This window comes from Marmota monax, unplaced genomic scaffold, assembly GCF_021218885.2.
Source record: "Marmota monax isolate L192 unplaced genomic scaffold, Marmota_monax_Labrador192_F-V1.1 WCK01_AAM20220418_F8-fsc00020, whole genome shotgun sequence".
In the NCBI taxonomy this organism is placed as follows: Eukaryota; Metazoa; Chordata; class Mammalia; order Rodentia; family Sciuridae; genus Marmota; species Marmota monax.
The window spans coordinates 6,103,966-6,127,210 of NW_026692912.1; the positions used below are offsets into that span (position 1 = coordinate 6,103,966).

The 23,245-nt window shown below is 37.4% G+C and overlaps 1 protein-coding gene across 2 annotated transcripts; it reads left to right on the forward strand.

Annotated features, from left to right (window-relative positions):
* The first annotated feature begins 4,638 nt into the window (after nt 1–4,638).
* Dnajc25 (DnaJ heat shock protein family (Hsp40) member C25) lies at nt 4,639–22,935 on the forward strand. Of its 2 annotated transcripts, XM_046451687.2 has the most exons (5): nt 4,639–5,024; nt 17,503–17,655; nt 19,255–19,447; nt 19,547–19,725; nt 21,710–22,935. In XM_046451687.2, the coding sequence occupies exons 1-5, from the start codon at nt 4,698–4,700 to the stop codon at nt 21,830–21,832; spliced, it is 975 nt and encodes a 324-aa protein (XP_046307643.1). In that variant the 5' UTR covers nt 4,639–4,697; the 3' UTR covers nt 21,833–22,935. The 2 variants fall into 2 exon arrangements, with proteins under 2 accessions (XP_046307643.1, XP_046307642.1); XM_046451686.2 differs by having other exon boundaries at nt 4,640–5,024; nt 19,255–19,725.
* Nucleotides 22,936–23,245: the final 310 nt, after the last annotated feature.

A 23,245-nucleotide genomic window follows, 5' to 3' on the forward strand; every position in this document is an offset into this window, starting at 1 on the left:
AAATTCACCCCGCATGTTAATGCCTGAAGCAAGAAAGGCATTAAAAATTATTGAAACATATATGGAAAATATGCATTTGGATAGAATTGATATAAGTTTGCCTTTATTATTTATTGTACTACCAACAAAAAATATTCCTACAGGAGTATTTTGGCAAGAAGGTCCATTATTGTGGATACATTTATCTTATTCTCCTAACACTATTCTTACTAGGTATCCTGAGGCTGTAGGACAATTAATACTCAAAGGAATAAAAGCAGCAAAGGGAGTGTTTGGAATTTCTCCCAATAAAATTATTACTCCATATACTATGGATCAAATTGATAAGTTAGCTAATGAGTTAAATACTTGGGCAATAATCATGTGTAAATCTAATGTTTCATTTGATAATCACTTACTATCTAATCCTTTGTTGTCTTTTTGGTCTTCGCATCCTGTAGTTTTTCCAAAAATGACAAGAAAAACCCCTATCATGAATGCTCCAAATGTATTCACTGATGGGTCAAATAATGGTACAGCAGCAGTAGTTACCCCTGATCAAACTTTTACATTTTTAGTACCCAAACAATCAGCTCAAAAGGTAGAGCTTAATGCAGTTTTACAAGCTTTTGTGATGTTTAAAGATTCTGTATTTAATTTATTCTCTGATAGTCAGTATGTAGTTAATGCTATAGTATCCCTTGAAGATGCTGGTAGGATTTCCCCTTCCTCTACTGTTTTCTCTTTGTTTTCCACTATACAAAGTCTAATCTGGGACAGAAAAGATCCATTCTTTATAGGACATATCAGAGCACATACAGGATTGCCTGGAGCCCTTAGTTTGGGCAACGATTTAGCAGATAAAACTACACATGACATACATATTTTCTCTACACTAGAAGAAGCTACACATTTTCATAAAAGGTTCCATGTCAATGCTAATACTTTACAAAAGCGTTTTAAAATAACTAAGGAACAAGCTAGACAAATAATAAAACAATGTCAAAATTGTGTGACCTTTTTACCACAAGTTAATCTTGGAGTCAATCCTAGAGGACTGATACTATTTGGCAGATGGACGTCACACACTTGCCACAATTTGGAAAATTAAAATATTTGCATGTTACAGTTGATACTTCTTCCGGATTTTTGATGGGCTCCCTTCATTCCGGAGAAAAAACTAAAGATGTTATAGCTCATTGCTTACAAAATTTTGCCACTGTGGGCGTTCCAAAACAGTTAAAAACAGATAATGGTCCTGGTTATACTTCTACCTCTTTTAAACAATTTTGCTCATCATTTGGCATTACTCATATAACAGGAATTCCATACAATCCACAGGGACAAGGCATAGTTGAAAGAGCTCATCAAACTATTAAAATGTACTTACTAAAGCAAAAAGAGGGAATTGGAAAGGGGTATATGTCACCCAAAGATAAACTTAAAATAACGCTTTTTACTCTAAACTTTTTAAATTTGGATTCCTCAGGGCTTAGTGCTGCGGAAAGGCATATGTGTCCGAAAAATGTACATAAGCCTAAGGTACTTTGGAAGGATATTCTAACAGGACAATGGAAAGGTCCTGACCCAGTGATTGTCTGGAGTCGGGGTTCTGTTTGTGTTTTTCCACAGGGAGAACAGCAGCCGATTTGGATTCCAGAGAGATTAACTAAAACAATTTCTACAGGCCAAAAGGAAGATGATTTGACTCAAATCCATAACAGCTGATATCCAGAACTCCAGTTTGGCTATTCTTACATCTGCGACAATGATTAACCAGGATGCTTTTTTCAATATTTATTTTATTATTTGCCTTTTCCCACATCATAAAGTTCTATTTTATTTTTGAGCTCATACAGACCTAGGTTAATGTTTTTCTGATCAGTTTTATTTTTTGACTGTGGAGTTTTTAAGCATTGCAATGGAGATTTCACCTAGGTAAAGCTACAAGGCCTTTACTATTGTCTTATGTGTTGTATGTTATGTGTGCACACTTCTGTTTTGTGTTGTATGTCTGTATGTGCGTATGTCCATATATCATATATGAGGAGCGCTCATGAATAAATGGATCCGAATTTTTTTATTCATGTGATTTTAATGGTTTAATTTAGATTGGGTAAACAGCTGTTGAAAATTGTTTTAATATGTGAACAAATAAGGAGGTTAACAGATCTGTTTGTTTACTTTCACCTTTCCTTCTCATTATATTTAATAATTCTGTTCAGGATAATGTAAATTGTTCAAAAAATTGTTTTCTTAGTGCCTGTTGGAATGTTACATAATTTTTTTTTCTTAGCATCATTGCCAGAATTCCTATCTTCATCCCAGTGCCGGTGAAGACAAAGATAAAACCAAACTACAGCTTCTTCGATAGTTATCACAACAAACTGTAAAAACTGATGCATCAATGAATAATAACTCAACAAGTAATGCTCAATTAAGGAGTCGATTTACTTTGGGAGGAAATGGACATATTGACAGATTCCTCTGCTTTGAATTGCTTGCAGACCTTGCCTGGACTATGTATCACTTGCATGCATTGTGAACTATCTGTTGGTACAGCGAATTGTGGTAGTGCCGGAGTATTTTTGCTGATGGTGTCACCGGTGGTACAATTTTTCAAAGGAGCCCTCAATTGGCTTAGTGTCATGGCATTTTGCATCCTCCTCCCTTCTACTAGTGATGGTCTAAAATTTGGGGGCCAACAGAGGTGAGGCAAAGAACCTCACCCCCCCCACTGGTGCAAAGGCCTATCCACAAGTATGGCTGTATGCTGGACCGGTAGTCAGTGACGGGTATGATCCAATTGCAGTGGTACCAACCTAAGACAGGAGGCTGACGCCTAGAGGTCAGTTCATCCGATGAAGGGTAAGGACCATATGTTGAATTGGACTGCCTAACAGGCACGGTCCCTAAGCCACATTGCTTGTTGTTTAATTAAACAAAAAGGGGGAGATGCTGAGATCCACCGCGGAGTCTGTATGGCCCCTGGCATTTTGCCAACAGTATTGATTGATAGGCGAGGCATTACTATCCGCCTCTGCCTCAACTTTTGAGTTCTGGCACTATTTTGGAGTTCTCCGGGATTTCCGGGGATTCCCGGAGAGTTCCCATTGGTTGGGGAAGTGCAGGAGGAGGGATTTCCGGGAGAGATATTTCCAGCTGGGGGTTCCTGGACAAGCCTCCTGGCGCCTTAGGGAGGATTCCCCAGGAGCTGTATGAAGTGTTTTCCTGCAGTTTAAAAATAAAGTTTGTTCCTGCTTCAGTGGCTCGTGATTTGTGCCCAGCCAGACTGTGGCACAAAGCTGATTTTGAGATAGCTTTTTAAAAATATATGTTTTTAAATATATGTGCATTGAAACACTTCTCCACTTTGAAGGGAAAGTTTTTAATTGTAAAACTTCTTCCAGTGTATGTGAATTAATTGTGCCTGTACTTGCAAATTTGCAAATGTGACTATTAATAGAATTCTATTTTGGAATAAGTATTTGTGCTTGACCCATCTCAAATTAACATCAAATGAAATACTTAAGGTTAAGTTTATGTTTATGGAAATCTTGAGTCCACGTTGATACTAGAAAGTTTTATGTATTCCATATGAGTTTCTAACACTGTTTATCACAATTTACTAATGCCTGCACTGACCAATCCCAATTACTAGAATCCTAATATAGCTGTGATCAAGTTGCTAATCACAAGTTATTATTGTTATATAGTCCCATGCAATATTTGGGACATGTTTATACTAAAAATTATTTGCTGTTAATCTGAAATTAAAATTTAATGGAGCGTTCTGTGTTTTTTCTTGTAACCCTTCCCCCAGGATACGTTTGGCAAGATCTAGAGACATTTTAATTGTCATGACTGGGGTGGTGGTACTACTTACTGACATCTAGTGTCGAGAGGCCAGGGATGATGCTGAACATCTTACACTAACTAGGACAGCCCTCCCAAGGCGAAGAATTATTTGATCCAAAATGTCAATAATGGGAAGAGAACTAGAAGGTAATGGGGTTCCTGTTAGGCAGCGCCCAGGATTTTCTAAGTTCATCTTTTATTTTGGAAAGGGGTTAGAGAAAAAAAGGTGTCCGGAACTGGAGACCTGGCTTTAAAACGCAATGCACATTTCTTCTTCGTCCTCGTTCTCTTCCTCCTTTTCTTTCCTCCATGTACATTTCTTCTCTCTTCTTCTTTTTTTTAAAATTTTTTTCCCAATTTTTTAAAATTGGTGCACTATTTTGGGATTTGTTGTACATACTCGTACATGCACACATTATAGCAATATAAGTTGGCCAGTATCGCTCACGTATCTTCTTGACGCTAAGGCGATGCAAAGAACCCTAGCACCTACTGCAGCTTGTGAATCACGATGTGGAAAAGGTTGCACGTGAGGGCTGCTGAGCATCGTGAACTGCAGAGCGCTCCGCACCCACTAGCTAAGTGCGCCTGGGACACAGAGACGTCATCCAGGTTCGGCCGAGATCAGGCCCTCAGCCTGCAGAGGCTAGGAAGGGCGCTGGGTAACAGGCCCGAAGCGGCCTGGCGGCTGAGGCGTCCTCTCCCCTAGCAACCGGTCGTGAAGGAAGTGGAGGCAGCAGCCGCAGCGTGTGCGCCTGCGCAGAGGCACCGCCTGCAGACACGTCAGGGCCGGGGCGTCGGAGCGGCGCGTCTCAGAGTGCGGGAGCAGCTGGCGTGGCGGAGCCGCGAGCGAGTCCGGGATGGCAGCGCCGCAAGCTCGGCGCTGGGGAGCCGGGGCTGCCGGCCGGCGCCGGTTGGTGCTGCTGTCGCCCCTGCTGCTGGTGCCGCTTCTGGCGCGGCCCGCGGAGGCCCTGGTGGAGGGGCTCTACTGCGGCACGCGGGACTGCTACGCCGTGCTGGGCGTGAGCCGCTCTGCCAGCAAGGCGGAGATCGCGCGGGCCTACCGCCAGCTGGCCCGGCGCTACCACCCGGACCGCTACCGGCCAGAGCCCGGCGACGAGGACCAGAGCCCGCGGAGCGCCGAGGAGGCTTTCCTGCTGGTGGCGACCGCCTACGAGACTCTCAAGGTGAGACCTGTGAGGACCGGCCGCGGGGAGCCGGTGATCTGGCCCTTCCGCCCTCGTGGCGGTGTCCTGTGTGACCCCGGCATCGGGAGCGACCGCCACCTCGACCTTTAGGAGGCTCACATTTGCCACGTGGCCCTGTGAAAGTCAGCTTGGCCCACTGACCAGGGTGGGAAATGGGAAACTCCTCCGGCCCTGGGGAGGATAACCGGCCCCCTCCTCTTTTTAAACAGTCCTTGTTATGGAAAGCGCTGCTGGGCATTTTATCATTTCATGAAAACATGCTGATAATATGCTGCTCAGAAACCATATTGACACCGATCATGCCAACTTGATATGACAAAGCGACACTGCTCATGCCAATTTGATATGACAGAAGGTTGGTTTCTAGGGATGGTATTAATGATGACACTTAGGGGTTTAAGGAACTAAAAGAAGAACAATGAACAATCTGTCAGAGGCCAGATATTTGACTCCTGGCTCTGATACCCCTTCGTGACCTTGGATAGCTATTTCTTCATACCACAATAAAGGCCAGGCATGATAACTCCTCACAGAATTATTACGGGGATTTATTGACAAGCGCCAGAAATCCCCCAGGTAGGACCCCTAAATAGATGCTTAATGACTTGGGCTACAAGACTGAGAATTTCTAGCAAGAAATATTTTTCGTATATGTGTTTTTATTTGACAAAGGTTTTCTTGTGTACTATGGGAATGAGGGTGGGGGAGATTTACCCTGACACCATTTTTTTTTTTTTCTGTTACTGCAAAGATCAGACCATATGAGAAATCACCAAGTATAAGTCACATTTGATGGAGCTATTACTGCTTCAAGGGCCCATCGTGCTAATTCAACAGCAATTATAGTTGTGAGGTATTATTTTAAGACCGTCTTCAGTGTCCCTCCTTTAGTCTGCTTTTTTGGTGAGCAAGTACTGGGGATTGAACAAAGAGTCTCTCCTGTACTAGCCAAGCACTATGTCAATGAGCTACATCTTCACCCCTTTTTAAAAAATTTTATTTTGAGGCAGGGTCTGGCTGAATTGCCTAGTCTGTCCTCAAACTTGCTATCCTCCTTCCTTAGCCTCCCATGTAGCTGGTATTACTGGTGTGCTCGGCCATGCCTAGCTTACAGTCTGCATTTAATGACTATTTTGACTGGATATACTATAATGTAACCATGGATCATTTCTCCAGATTAGGTTTATGGAGTTGAAAATACTGAGAGTTAGAAACTCTGTACAGTACAGTTTGGGTAATTAGGAATTAAAAAAAAAAAAAGTGTGCTTGGTTCACTAAATTCTCGATAGCCTTGGTTTGTAATTTTTATTGGCAATTAACAGGAGTAGGTGAAGAGTTAGGAAAGTGCTTAGGTCAGAGGGCTTAGTTGCCCATTATTTAGGGTAAAAAGTGATTGATGACAGACTTCAGAAAAGAAAGGAAGTCTTTCCACTGGGGTAACCCAACATGTTGAAGCGTCATCCTGTTTTTATAGAGGAAAGACGTTAGTGCAGACAGACAGCCAGCCACTGGTGAAGCTCCAAAGCTCTGGTAGTGCATGGGGAGCTCTGGACAGATGGAGAATTTCCAAAAGAGAGGGCAACTGTTGCTGGGTTTTGAGGGGTTGGAGATGGGTAAGTTTGGCTTGAGAATGGTGAGCATATTGGTAAGACCATTGAAAACAAGTGCCATGGTTAGGGAGAAGTTTGTACCAGGAGGTCCCCCAGGACTCTTTTAATATTCTTGCCATTTTCTTAAAAAGCCAGTTTCAGAGGACTGATCTGGCGAATCTATGTGGTTGCTTTTATAGGGGAAGAAGCCTCTAAAGTGTTAGCTAATAAAATAATTTGTCCACTCAATAACAAGAAATGTTTAGGCAGTTAAAACTAGTATTTCTGGAGGAAAACACTTCTGGACTCTGACAGGATGTTTGTGGTAGTTACAAACCCTTCCAACAAAAATGAAGTTGTACTGCTGGAGGAGAGAAGCCTGGAGGTGTTCTGTAGCTCCCCAACTGTGGCACCACCCCCTCCACACACACAGTCTTATTGCAAGAAGATAGAAATTATTTGTGAAAGAAAGGGAGTATCTTGAGTAGTTTGGACCTTTGAAAGTCAGACCCAGCATAACTGTTAAAACTCCTGTTTAGAATTTGTAAAGATGAACATAGATTCAGCTTCCAAGTGGAGTCCCTCCCAAGATCTGTTTTCCTCATTGCAGATGAGGAGATAAGGAAAAGGACTTTGCTGTGTATGGGAGAAGCTATTGAAAACAAACAGGGTGGCCTGATTTAATTTCTGTCATAATGGAGACTTGTGAAAAAGTTGCCAGAGAATATAATTTCTGGGTCATGCAAAGATTTAATAAATTCGGGTCATCCAATTTGGAGGACCTCAGGTTTTAAGTTATCCCGTTGACGCTCAGGTGATGCAATCACTGTTTTGCTTGAAATGGTCTCCTCAAGCTGGCAAAAGGGTTTGTGAGGGATAGGAGTTCCTGATGACTTTTGCTAGGTGCAGGTTAGGGAGAATAGTGGGAGAAATTGAGCTCTACTGGCTCCAGAATAAAAATGGCATTTATAAGCCTGTCTCTGTTGATAATAAATGCTATCACTAAAATGGCAACTGTTTATATAAGGCTTGGTGGATTTATGACTCTGAACTTGTTTTGGTCAAATAAAAGCTCTTTTGAGAAAGAGACTTTTTCTCCCAGTACTAGAGATTGAACCCAGGGATGTTGTACCACTGAGACATAACCCCTTTTATTTTTTTTATTTTGAGACTGAGTCTTCTTAAGTTGCTGGGGCTGGTTCAAAATTGAGGTCCTCCTGCTTCAGTACCTGAGTTGCTGGCATTATAGGCATGCACCACTGTGCCTGGCTCTAGAGATTTTTTTAGATGGTGGTTATTGAATAATAAATATACTAACATGATTTAAGTGTAGTTACTAAGACAAGAAAATATGACACTCAGTTATTACTATATCAGCAATCAGGGAATTCATGGACAATTCAGGGAATTCATGGACTTTGGAAGTTAAGTAAACTCTCACTATGTCAACATTGAATCTTACCAGGTGGAACACTCTAGTCCCGCTTACTGCTTTCTTGTTCTTTTGCCACTATAGCACTTATCACACTGCACCGTGAATATTGAGTAGCCCTTCTCCTCTCCGCTAAACCTGGCCTCCTTGTTTTTTGTGTGTATATCCATAGAGTCTAGCACAGTGTCTGGCACATCAGATAATGAATATTATTCATTTAAACATATCTGGAAGCAGATTCAAATAGAATGGAAATTGAAAGTGAATTTTGGGCATTTGATATTGTTATGTGCAATCTATTTTGCAGTTCCACCCACATTAATTGTAATGTTAAAGAGCGGCATAGATGTTATGAATGAAAAATTTCCTGTATGAGAGAAAAATTGCATTTATTATTTTAATGCTCTGGGTGGTTTTTCAGTGAGAACTATAATCATTTTATAAAAATCTTTTTTTTGGAGGGGGGTTACTGGGGATTGAACTTAGGGGTACTTGACCACTAAGCCATATTCCTAGCCCTTTTTTGTGTTTTATTTAGAGACAGGGTTGCTTAGCACCTCACTAAATTGCTGTGGCTGACTTTGAACTAGTTATCCTCCTGCCTCAGCCTCCCCAGCCGCTGGGATTACAGACAGGTGAGTGTCCCCACTCCCGGCCTTAAAAATCATTTTTGAATGTAGTTAAAAATTGGATGAAATGGATGAAACATGAAAAATTGCATAAAAATTAGCAGATGCAGGAATAGCTAGAAAGGATACCTAGAAAAAACTGATAGGAAATGGGAAAGTAGTAGAATTGGACAGTAGTTTGCAAGATCACAAGAGGAGAATACAGAATAATTCTTGGGAGTATTGCTGGCATGAAGGTTATCTGTAAGTTGAAAGGATATGCAAAGCACCTTCTACTCCAGCCTTGACTTTGAAAGGAGGGAGATTTCACAAGGGCACTTCAGTTTCTTTTTATCAATCTGATGTGGCAGTGCTTTAACCCCTAAGAAGAATTTAGCAAAAAGGGGATTCTGAACTCCCTCCCCTGCTGTGTTATTGTTATACCTTAGTACATTCTTTTACTCAACCCTTTTCTCTAACCAGCACTGACATGGGTGCTGAGGAGGAGACCATAACAATGGATAAAAAAAGTGCAGTTCCTGACTTTAAGCTTTTAACCCACTTTGTCCCATTGCTCCAGATGTGGAACACCTAAAAAGACCTATATTGAGCAATAAATATACCACTTATGGTAACTTTTGAAATACTATTAAAGTATTTGTTATGTTCGCAGAATTGAAAACTTGGGACTTAATGGGTTAACCCCCTTAACAGAGGCAGATATACTTATTGTTTGGTTAATAAAAGTATGTGCAGATTATATTGTGCCATGGAGAGGAAGCAATTATTTATTCTTAGGGGATTAGAGAAGAATGTACTCTTAGAGCTGGATGAATCTAGAAAAAAGTTACCAAGATTGAAGGTTACCAAGATTTAAGGGACTTGAGCATGTGAGAATTTTGATATCCATGGTGGTCTTAGGACCAGTCCCCTGCAAATAACAAGAATGGCTATATTCATGAAAATATTATAATATGTAAATTCTAGTATAGTTTTGATGCTGGTAAACAACTAGATTGAGAATGTTTACAGATTATAGACTGCAGATAGTTTTTATTTTACATGTTTACTCTGATTGGGCATGACTATCTGGAACACTTGAGACCTTTCTGGGTTTAGCAGGAAGGAGTAATACATTTGATAGTGATTTCTCCCATGGCCCAGAATGCTGTGGTAGCATGTGTAACATTTACATTCAGCTGTGAAACCATAAGTGTTGTTTATTTTTTTTAATGACTCCTTAATTTCAGCTGTTATGTCCTACTTATGGCTGAGGTTGATTATGTATCAGATGTGTTGAATTCTGGTGTTGACTACCTGACATCTGATGTCATCTGCAACTAATCGACCAATCAGATCAACTTGAAAACTACTGAGTTTGTATGATTCTAGCCAAGAACTGAGTAGTTGGCATTTTAATTTAGCTTATATAGATTTACCATGGATAAATGGAACATTTCGAGATATACACAAGTGCATAACTTTATAGACTTCTTTTCATGCGTCTGCTGTTTCTAAGTTGGAAGCCTGTGAACTGTGTGGGAGACAGTTTTAGGAGATTGGAGCGTAGTTTGAGATCAGATATGATTGACCCATAATTTCTTTTCAGGAATTTGAATTATACGTTTTGAGTAGTTACCAGAGGTTTTAAAGTGACGAAATGACACAATCTTAAATTTGTTACAGAAAGAAAACTCTGAGAGCAATGTAGAGAATGGGCTGGGGAGAGCAAGAAGGTATTCTTGACTGAACTCATTTTATTTCTGTATTCTTCCTTTGGAATCTCATCTTTCCTCTTTTATAACTTGAGAATCTCTTAGTTGATTCATTTCTTACTCCATTCACTTAATTTTGTTTCTTGTAAAGCTACACGTGCATTTTTCTTCTTTCTTTACTATTCATTGTATTTACTTCATCTCTCTTTTATTTAAGCTATCAGACTAACATGTGTACCAGCACACATACTGGAACCATTCTTTTAACAAGTGGAAAATGGCACTCTGATTATCAGATCTGATGGCTGCTCTTCATTTCTTCTTCTTGCTGGAACTCTTTGTGGCATTTAGTGTTGTTGACAATTAAGTTCAAGGTGTCCTGTCTTGACTTTCTTGATGTAATTTACTATTATTTTTATTTTGTGATGCTGCAGATTGAATCCAGGGCTTTGCCCATGCTAGGCAAACACTCTACCTGAGAATTACATTCTCAGCTCTCTTTTCAGTCTTTAAAGTCTTTTTTTCTGCCTGATCCATAAACATTGCTTTTTCTTGGAGTTCTGTCCTCTGTGTATTTTCTATTTTCTAAGCTTTTCTTGACAAAACTCTACATCTTTGACTTTAGTCACTGCTCTTAAGCTGACCACTTTAAAACCTGCATGCTCTCCAGACTCATGTTTCCAGCTGCCTCTTATCTGTAGCACAGTTATCATATGTCTGAAATCAATCAATCATCAATCAATAAATGTAAACTTTAAAAAAAAATTTTTTAGTTGTAGATGTGCACAATATCTTTGCTTTATTTTTATTTATTTTTATGTGGTGCTGACGATCGAACCCAGTGCCTTACACATGCCAGGCAGGCACTTTAGCACTGAACTACAATGCCAGCCCCATGTTAAATGTAAACTTTAAAAGAGGTTATAGTCATGACTCTCATACAAAAACAAAATGAATAAATAGCAGAGATTTTTTTAACTCATTAATTAATGAGGAAACCAGTAAGGTATTAAAACTAGTTCAAAAGAAAAAGTGTTCCACATTTGTAGTCATAGGGAATTTTGGAATACCTGTAAAACTGACTAATAACTACAAGGCAGTAATCAGCTGCATTCTACTGGACAGAGTTTGCCTTCCTGAAAACAGGAGTTATTTGCATTATTTCCAGTTTTCTATAAGTTACTTCTTAACAGAATTAAAGTAGGTTAATCATAGACAGACAAAGATAATCTTTGGAGGCTCCAGAGATTGAAAGGGTATCTAGTCAGTTTTCACTCTCCCATTTCAAAATTTCCCCTCACATCTTCTCTACACTTGCTGTCCTCTTCCTTCATTGTTTATCTTAGCCAGTAACATGATCCATATGGTAATTGTAATTGGAAACTTCAGTATCATGCTCAACATCTCCTTTGAGTCTTGTGTGCCCCTTTAATCATCAAGTCTTATTTATTCTACTTCTTAACTATTAAAAACCATTTCTCCAACCAGAGATATGAAAAATTGTGCTCTATATGTGTAATATGAATTGTAATGCATTCTGTTGTCATATATAACAAAAAAATATTTCTCTCTTATTCCACTTTTTTTTTTTTTAGAGAGAGAATTTTTTTGAGGATTTGTGAAATATTTTTATTAAGTTTGATCTATTTTTACTTCTTTTTTTAAAATTTTTTTATTAGTTGCTCAAAACATTACAATGATCTTTTACATTTGATTCAATTGGGGTACGTAATCTTATTTTTCCACGTGTACAGATTGCAGGATCACATTGGTTATACAGCCGAGTGCAGCCGCGTTTATACATAGGCCCATACTAGTGTCTATTGTATTCTGCTACCCTTCCTATCCCCCCCTCCCCTCCCCTCCCCTCCCCTCCCCTCTTTCTACCCAATCTACTGTGACACATTTATTTTAATTTTTTTTAATATTTATTTTTTAGTTTTCGGTGGACACAACATCTCTATTTTTATTTTTATGTGGTTCTGAGGATCGAACCCGTGCCCTGGGCATGCCAGGCGAGCGCGCTACTGCTTGAGCCACATCCCCAGCCCTCCCTTATTCCACTTTTAATAATGATACTGGAATTGTCTTTCAAGAGTACATCCTTCTAGTCAATCCATTTGTTCTCATACTTTCAAACATTTCATTTTTGAATATCACAAATGACAACACCCTAACTCTGGCATACATATAAAATCCTCTATGGTAAGAACCATACTTACCTTTCTAGATAAGTGTACTAGTCTTTTCTGGATTTCCTTAGTGCTCAAGCTTCACTGAATACTTATGTTCCTTGATGCTCCAACACTTGCTGTTCCCTTTGCTTGTAACAAGTTTCATATCTTACTTGATTTAGGATCCAGCTCTCCTCTCATCTCTTCTGTCAATCCCATTGCCTGTGGTCCCAGGCAGTTGGTTGGTCCTTTATTCCATAGCAAATCAAATTATTGCTTGCTAGATTCTTCTTTTAGATGGGAAGGTTCTTAAGGCCAAGACCTTGTCTTTGTGTTTTTGTCTTTGTTTGTTTTTAACACAAGGCTGATAACTTGTGTCATTATTTGCTGAATTGAAATGACAAAGGTTTTTGAAAGTTCAGGTGACCAAGTAGTTGATGATATTATCGGAAACAGGGAAACAAATTTGATTTTTGAGCATGTTAAATTGTAGGTATTTATATTATATTTAGAAAATATTCAGGACATAGTTGAAAGGAGGCAGGACAATCAGATGCTCACTAGAATATTGGTAATGATCCAAATCATGGAAGTCATTGAGAATGAGAAGATAGTTGCGCTAGTGACTGTTGGCTAGGGAACAAGAAAGTAAATGAAACTGATAGTTAATTTTCTTCCTCTTCAGTAGGATGTAATGGCTTAAAAAAAAATTCAACATAGATTATATTTCCTAAATATCATGTGTGTGTTTGTGAAAGAGAGTGAGATTCTTTTAAGATTAATATATATTTTTAAGAGCTTGTAAAATGATTGTTTTTATATATTATCGATTCCTAGCATTTACCATCCCCACATGATTTCAACACTCTGTATAATAGAAAATTTTAATGTAAAACTGGCTGCAATAATTATATTATTGCAACTTATATTTATTGAAATCAAGCTACTCATTTCTTGGAAGGGCAGGAACATCTTGTTTTGCCTCTGGGGAAGGGATGATTGTTTTCATAAGAAAAGGAAGGATTCAGTGCTTTCTTTGCTTGTGGGTTTCCTCTTGTTCACTTTTGATCTAGATATTGGTGGTTATGTTCCAGTCCTCCTGCATATGCCCAAGAGGATTGGGAGTGGATGGACACCAGCAGAAGCACCATTTATTCCTGTAGAGATTAGAAACAAGGAGTTTATTACCCTGCTTATCAAGGCTCAGGACAGAGAGGAGGAAGATACAAGTATAAAGTTTTTGGTTTTGGAAAGAAGTTGGAATCTCCTGACTCTGGGACCTTAAGATCCACAAAATTGCTGAAAGAAAAAGTACTACCTTATTGAAAGGTAAGATATTAAACTGTTTTAAGGTTTAAGCTATTTTAGGCACATTAGCAAATTTTTGTAAGCAGTGAATTCAAGCAGTCATTTCTGCCAAGCTAAAGTTTTTGTGATATAATTACCCATCCAGCCTTGCTGGTGAGATGGAGAAAGACCTGTGTGGCTGGAGAGATGTATATAATGAAGGGGAACCTTTATAACATTTCACTCATTTTTGAAATGACAGTTACTGAATGCCAGGCACTGTGATAGGTCTTAGATATACAGAGATTAATGAATTACCCTATCTACTTCCTAGAAATTTTTATTCAAAGAACAGAAAAAACTGATGCTTACAATGTGATAAGTGCTATAATAAATAGATACTAAGTATAATGAGAGTGGTCCATGGGCTAGGGGGTAGCTTAGTGGTAGAGTGCTTGCCTAGCATGTGTAAGGCCCTGGGTTTGACTTCCAGCACTGCAAAAAGGGAAAAAAAAGAGGGGATATGTGGAAGGGGGAGGCCCTACTCTGTCTGAGGCATGTCCTAAATGATTAACAGGAACTCATGAAGTTGAAAGAAAGGATGGGCTTCAAGTTAGAGAGATTTATATGTTCCAAGACATAGGTCTGAGAAAGGAAGCGGTACTGGAAGAACATGCAAAATGACAGAAATTGCAATCTGAATGTTTGCTGTGGGTAAAAGAAGGGGAGAGTGATAAGAGATGTTTTCTAGGAGGTAAATTTGGGCCAATTGTGGAGTACTTCTTACATACCAAGGAAGTTTTAAACTATAACTGGTGGGAAGCATTGGAGATAAATAACAAAAAATGTGGGACTACCTTAGCTCTAAGATGGGTCGGAGAAAAAACTGTGGTGTTATAGTAAGACTGTACCTTAGCTCTCTAATTGGGTCCCAAAAAGAAAGATGTTCTTATTGTCTTTTTTTCTTTCTTCTATTCCTGGTATTCTTGTGTTCTAAATTTTGTAGGTTACTAAAGAATAGAATTTTGACTTAGGCTGTTGAGATCTACTAACTTTTACCAATTTGTGTCAACTTGGAATACCTTCTAAATTGTATGCATACCTCAGATTAAAGATCGTTTTCTTCATTTTGGAGAGAAAACTTTAAGTGAAAATTAAATAACTTTGAATAAATGCTATGACAAAGAGGTGGCCAACTTTCTAGTTTCTTAATCATGACCAAATAGGCTCATAAATTTATTTTCCTCCTACCTGAAGTAAAAAACTATTCTAAGAGAAGTCAGACTTGATCCTGAAAACCTTTATAGCAATTAGGTAGCTTGAGAACTGTGGGGCCTTGAATAGACCCCACAGACTCTGCTTGCAGTAGAAAGCTAGTCACAAGGTATAGATTTTGGAGTTGCTGGTCTGGAGCATTAGTTAACCTTCCTGTAGGAGGAGCTCGGGGCTTGGTGAAGTCACAAATCTGAAAACAGTGAGAAGATGGTGACCATGGGGGACAATCTGGGTGAAATGCTTGAAGAGGGATGGCATCTGCATACTATGGAATGTGACCTTCATGAAGAGAACAAAGAAGGGAGGACAGCCACAGGACACATGCCTTCCACTACTGGGTTTCAGTGACACTTGAAGTCCTTGCTGTGTGTATAATGGAGTAAGCCACCCAAGCTGGGCAAATGGCTTTGTGTAGACAGGGCTGCTGGAAACTCAGGAATTCTATCTCAAGTCTGGTGTTAAGTTTCAAGTACATGTGATCTAGTTGAAACAAGAAGAATCGTGCTTGAAGTAAAACATTTCAAAAGGCATCTGCTGGGATTGAAAGGCTGAATTGAAAATCAAGAATTTCAAGCAGGGCATTTCTATAAAGTTAGCCTAAAAAAGCAAAAACTGAAGGGAGAATGGAAAAATTCTGAAAGGACACTTTAAAGTACTCAAAAATGAGACACAACAAGACATGTGGGCTTTAGTTTTTAGGACTGTGTGACCTCTATGGATTGGCTCTTTGACCTTGGCGGCACATGCCTGTAATCCCAGTTATTCAGGAGGCTGAGGCAGGAGGATTGCAAGTTCAAAGCCAGTCTCAACAACTTAGTGAGACCTTAAGCAACTCAGCAAGACCCTGTCTCAAATAAAAAATACAAAGGGCTGGGAATGTGGCTCAGTGGTAAAGTGCCCCTGGGTTCCATTCCTTTTACTTAAATTATTTTTTTCATAGCTGGTTGATACAAATTCAAATCTCAAGTATAAAATGAAATTTAAAAATTTTAACTAGCATTCCTTTTTGTCTGCGTAGTATTTTAGGTGTATTTTAAAGTTGTCAACAGGAATTTACCTCCAGAGAATCTGTCTGCAGTGACAAGGCACTAGATTAATTGTTGAAATGCCTTTAGCTCAGAATGTGCAGCTTTATTAATGATGAATAGTTTAATCAATAAGGAAATCTAACTAAAAAAAGATTTTTGCTTTTGTAATGGTTTCTATTCTACTCATGTGTAGAGCTTAAAGAACTCATTTTGGTCTTAGTCCTTTGGCATTTTTCTTTTAAATGGGACAAGTTGAAAAACAGGTTTCTTGTGGGATACAAAGCAAATTGCAACCTACTTTAGTAGCTCCTTAACTTGGGTAGCTCAGTAAACACTGGCATTTATCTCTGTTAGAAATAGGTTAGAATTAGATATTTTAGGAAATGTTTTATTCGTGAATATTCAGGACAGCTTTTCAGAATGCCATAGTTCAGTGAGTTTGTTTGTGAACTGGGCTGTGACAATGTATTATAATAGTAAATCACTACATATTTGTAACATGTTTATGTACCATGTATGTCATTTGATATTTAAAACAATCATGTAAAAATATTAGGGCAGGCAGTATTATCTCCTTTTACAAATGAAGAATGAGGCTCACAGAGGCTTAATATTTTACCCAGGTTCACAAAGCTGAACTTTGACCCTTATACTACATTGATGTCTCACTGTTTTTTGAGATAAGCATAGTTTTGTAGACCCAGATTGGCTTCATCCATTTTTTGATCTTAATCCTTGCTTTCAACATAAGACTTTCTATACAAGGCTGGAATGTGAATATGAATATATGTAAGAGATAAACATTTTTTCTATGAACGGTAGTTGAATAGGTGTCAATCTTTTTTTTTTTTTTTTAAAGAGAGAGTGAGAGAGATAGAGGTAGAGAGAGAGAATTTTTTAATATTTATTTTTTAGTATTTGGCGGACACAACATCTTTGTTTGTATGTGGTGCTGAGGATCGAACCCGGGCCGCACGCATGCCAGGCGAGCGCGCCACCACTTGAGCCACATCCCCAGCCCTCAATATTCTCTTACATTATAGGAACATGGTGCTTATTAGCACCACAGCATTAGCTAAAAAGTCATGGTTAATTGTTGTTAAAGTGTGTGTATGTTTTCTAGGAATAAAAATTTGGAATATTTTTATATTACAGTTATTTTATAACTAATATTAAAGTTCTGGAAACAAATTTATTTATGCATTGGGAAGTTTTTTTTATTTTGACAATTTTAACTTTTGTTTGGAATAATCTTTCATAATTATAAACTTCTAGGTTTGACTTAAATTATAAACTTAGACCATTTAATGAAATGTCCTATGCAATTGGAAATCTTGTCATTTTTGCAGGATGAAGAAACACGAAAAGATTATGACTATATGCTGGATCATCCAGAAGAATACTACAGCCATTACTACCATTACTACAGCAGACGCTTAACCCCCAAAGTGGATGTTAGGATAGTGATTTTGGTCAGTGTGTGTGCTATTTCAGTGTTTCAGGTGTGTATCTGTGGATGTCTTTCAATGTGGGTGCACATTGCCTACTCTTTTACAGTTCAAGTACCTTTTTGTAATATTTGACTTCTAGTTGAGATTAAAATTTTTGAGATTAAGTTTTGAGTCTAGAAAACTACCATCCATTTGTTCTAGCAACCAACAGTGTTAGAATCTTTGTCAGTGGGAAATCTAAGTAACTGATGATAAATGTAGTTATGTAACTATAAAACCCCCACAGAATACAAATCTTTTCTCATGTATTTGCCACATAACAGCTACATTATATCATTTGCCTCTCTAGAACTATTCAGTGATTTCCCATGAACTTGGGAGAAATAAGAGCTTCTAATTATGGCATAGCAAGTCCTGGCTCCCATCCATCAATGCCAGTAGAACTCACCATTGTAATAGTTAGAAATGTCCTGCATCATTCCACATGCCCCCCTACAGGTGCTTCTGTTCAGGTTGAAAACCACTGACAGATTAAAATAGGTATAGTAACTTTTTATGTTGCTTTAAAATATCACAAAAATTTAACTGAGCCTATAGCAAGTTTTCCCTGTTGTTATTGTTACACTAACCACACCTGCCATGTGCTACTTTAATGGAAAAGAACAGTGAGACGACTAGAATAGAGCATTTTACTAGTTTGAAAATGACTTCTTCAGTTTGAAAATGACTTCTTCAGATTAATTCCCAGAAATGATTCTCAACTGCAATTCATGTAGTAAGAGAATTCCCTGTTACTCTTTGGTCAAGGGAAGAGGGGGCAGGAATATCCAGGAAAAGTGATAATTTTATTAAAATTGTGAAAGAAAAAACCAAAACAAAAATTAGAATTCCCTGTTGAAGATATATTTTAAATATATCATCTCCCCCCCCCCCTTTCGAGGGGGAAAGCAAGGATAATTTTACTTTTTTGTTTTAGACATTGTAATACCCTACTGATTTTTCTTTGCTATTTCTAATAGATTATTTGTATACTCTTTCAGAATATTAATAGTATCACTGCTATATGCATTTAGTAAAATGGAAACTTTGAAATGTATAGAGGTACTGAGGAACAAGCCTTTTTCTGACAATAAAACTCTTTGTGGTAGAATTTATTCACGAAATTAAATGTTTTCCTGTCCAAATACATGGAGTTAATATGTATTTGAATCTTTCAGTTCAGAATTGAATAAGTTTCACTCTGATATATGTAGATGGTGTAGGAAAGGGATAAAATGAACCTAGTTGCCTGTGTCTGCTATACTCCAGGAATTTTAGAAACTAATTTCTTACCATCTAGTTTTGGCCATTTAACTTTTCCTCTAGTAGGTGGATGCAGTTAAAGAAAAAGAGGGGGCAGGGAATGTAATTGAGGAGTAGACAGCTTGCCTAGCGTGCACAAGGCCCTAGGTTTAAACTTCAGTACTGCAAAAATACAAGAAAGAGAGAGCACATGCATGTCCACTTATGACATAAGATCTTTGAGATCCCTGATTTTAATCAGAATGGAATTTTTGGATGATGGTATTCACCAAGACTCTCTACTATTGCTTTAGTATACATGAATTTTATTAATAAAAGTGACTTATTTTTCTTTGTTAAATATTTTAGTTTTTCAGCTGGTGGAATAGCTACAATAAGGCAATTAGCTACCTCGCCACAGTGCCCAAGTACCGTATCCAAGCAACTGAGATTGCAAAGCAGCAGGGACTGCTCAAGAAAGCCAAAGAAAAAGGCAGAAATAAAAAGTCCAAAGAGGAAATTCGTGACGAGGAGGAGAACATCATAAAGAACATTATAAAAAGTAAAATAGATATAAAGGGAGGGTACCAGAAACCCCAAATACGTGATCTTCTCCTGTTTCAAATTATCTTAGCTCCTTTTCACTTGTGCTCATATATAGCCTGGTATTGCCGGTGGATTTATAATTTTAACATCAAAGGCAAAGAATATGGGGAGGAAGAGAGACTGTATATCATACGTAAATCTATGAAGATGTCAAAGTCTCAGTTTGATAGTCTAGAAGATCATCAGAAAGAAACCTTTCTTAAACGGGAGCTCTGGATAAAGGAGAACTATGAGGTGAGTAGTGACACTACTGTGGGTTTATTGTCGCCCCCTCACCAAATCTGGGTTATGGATACGGTGGGATACAGAAGTGTATGAAATCCAAGAGTTGAATAATGAAAAAGTTATTTTATTAGTAAAAGTGTGACTGTAATTGGCCAGTGGGTTTTTAGCCTGTAATTTGCCTTTTTATAAGGTAAATTTCAAATTCGGCTAACTCCGAGAAAAGGTCAGATTTGTTGTGTTAATCTGTAGAGTAATGATGTGTGTGTTCACAGGGGTGTTAAACAACTTTCTGTTAATTGCACTAAAATTTGGTCCTTCCCAAGTTTTCTTTGACAGAGATTTTAAAAAAAAGCAAAACAGAGAATAAGATGGAAATTTTGTTGAAATACTCTTTGAAAATTATTGACCCCAGAACCTTCTGCATAGTAACTAATCTATGTATGAAAAATTTTATTTTACTTTATTTTTGGTTCCAGGAATTGAGCCCAGGGGCCCTTAACCTCTGAGCCACGTCCCCAGCCCTTTTTTATATCTTATTCAGAGACAGGGTCTCGCTGAGTTTTTTAGGGCCTTGCTGAGTTGCTGAGGCTGGCTCTGAACTCGCAATCCTCCTGCCTCAGCCTCCCGAGCCACTGGGATTACAGATGTGCTTGTTTTATTTTACTTTTAAGTTGACTTACTGTAATGTCATTAAACTTCATTCATTTTATTAAATGTTTTTTATTCTATACTTCTCAGTTACAAAAGTTATTTTGAAGTCATCACCTTCATAGGGCAAAGGGACAAGCAGTTCTTGTTACTATAATTGTCCTCAAATTTTAAGTTCTGAATACAGTTAATTCATTAATATGTTAAATGTCAAATAGAACACACTGAAACTATCAAGAAATTTGAGAGAGATTAGTTTTTTGGTTTTTTTTTTTAGTTTTGAAACTATGTGAGGTTCTAAGTAGATTTTATTGAAAGTAAAGTTTTGGTCTAAATTATATGTGACCATTAACTTACTGGAAGTTTCCAGATAGACATCTGGAAACAAGTAAATATATTCAGCCTGTTTACAAATAAATGGAAGGTTAAGATACTATTTAGGGGGCTGGGGTTGTGGCTCAGTGGTAGAGCGCTTGTCTAGCATGTGTGAGGTACTGGGTTCGATTCTCAGCACTGTATATAAATAAGTAAATAAAGGTCCATGAATAACTAATAAAAATATTTTTTTAAAAAAGATACTATTTAGCTCTCAAACTATTTGAAAAGTTTTCTCTTTTAGACATAATACTGCCTTTCTTAGATTGCTGTACAGAGCTGAATTATCTTGTTATTATGTCAGGTTATTTTAGTCATTGCTTCCTAAAATATGGAAATAGTATTTATTTCTAAAATTTGATGTAGCTATGAAACTGGATATGGCAACTTGTCTATTTAGTTTCAATTAGCATCCATTTGTTCTTAACCTATATGGCTTATCTAGTTTTTAGAGACTTCAATAATTTTTTTTTAAAACCAGTGATTATCTTTGAAGATAAAAGTAGGTATAAGTTTAGTTTTGAGCAGATATATATTTAAAGTCAATTTGTTCCTTGGTTAAGGTCAACAAATCTGAAAGTCATCAGTTAAATTTACAACATACCATGTAAAAAAATATTGATGCTTTAATATTGGAACATTAGTTGTAGAGAGTAAATGTTAAGCCATTTAAACTCAGCTCATGTATGATTTAAATATGGAAAATAATGCATTTCTAAGTTGTAGAATTCAGTGACAAAAAAGGAAGTAGTTGTTCTTATACAGTTCTTTTTTTTATTTAACACTGATTGTTGTAATACTTAATTGCTTAGCATTTGTAGATGAATGGTCTTCAGAAATCAAATCAGTCAATATATTCTTTGGAATCGTTTACCTAAGTTATATTTGAAAAGTATAAAAATGCAATAAAGCTAATGGGAAATGTTTCTCTTTGCATTGTAAAGTCAGTTAGTGTTATTTATACTTATAGATTTACAAACAAGAACAAGAGGAAGAATTGAAGAAAAAATTGGCAAATGACCCAAGATGGAAGAGATACAGGAGATGGATGAAGAACGAAGGGCCTGGGCGGTTAACTTTTGTAGATGACTGAAGATTGATGGAATGCTACTGTGCCAAACCTTAATTGTGATATTATTTTCGTAACTATTTCAGAAATGTATCAACTGCTCCTCAACAGTGACTCAAATTCCTTCAGCATTTGATTAAACAGAATAATGTAGAAATTTCAACTTTTCCGTAAAACTTTATACATAAGACATGATTGTTCAATTTTTATAATCTATTTGTGGATTTTGTTAAAAGATTTGACATGGAAATTTATTAGTTGCCATTTAAAATTTTTATATGTTTAGTTAAAAGATTTGACATGAAAATTTATTAGATACCTGTGAAATATTTTTGTGTTAAGTGTTTATTCTTTAAGAGTGCTTCCTTATTCTTTGTCATAGTGCCACATTTTTCTGCTTTCATGGCCTCTGTATTTTCACTGAACATAAAAAAATTAATTGTAATATAATTATATCATTTAATTATATTACTGTGTCTTTATGGACACAAATTTCTTCAGCAGAATGACTCAACTGTCATGTTGTCTTCATTATAGTCATTATAGGATTGAGATATGTTCAGAATAATCTCTCTAGGAGAGTCTTCCAGCATGTCTTAATGATCTCCACTCCACCCCAGTCATAATAGTACTCTTAATAAGATCGGAAACTCTCCAGGAGAGTGGGTCTGCCTCATGTCCTTGTAGGATGATCTTTATTATAGTCTCATTGTAGGACTACAGTTACTCAAACATTTCTTCAGAAGGGGATCTTGTACAAAGATCTTTTGTACCACAGCATTGTTTGCTCGCTCACTTTCTTTTCAATTAAAACAAAATGGCTGGACAAATAGCGCTAAAAAGTTGTTCATAGTTTATGAAGTCCTTGAGCAGTGAGAAATCCATTGTACATGAGTGTTTACATGCATTTAAACTAGAAAGAAGATAAGCATGGCTGTATACTGTTTTCTCAACTACTGAAATATAAATGTTTTTATAATGTGAAAGCTAAAGTAAATGACACATAATTTTACTGAATCAAGCATGATACTATATCAGAGTATCAATACATATTTACAATAGTGAACCAATATTCCTGTTGAAGGATTTATGCCATTGCTTCATATTAATAAAATGGTTGCAATATATCATGTTTGTTCATATGACATTTAAAAGATTAATTCACTGGTTTTGTATTATGTAATTTTTAAAATATTAATGTAGCATAGGAGACTTAAAATTCCATAATTAGAACCTGCCTAATTCTCATAGGACTAAAGTAGATAGATTATCTGTGATCAAGAAATGTTATGAGTATTTAAGTAAAAAAGGCTACATAATTAGTTGAACACAATACCTTTATTTTGTTTGTTTATTTTTATGTGGTGTTGAGGATTGAACCCAGGGCCTCGCGCGTGCCAGGCGAGCGCTCTACCGCTGAGCTACAACCCCAGCCCA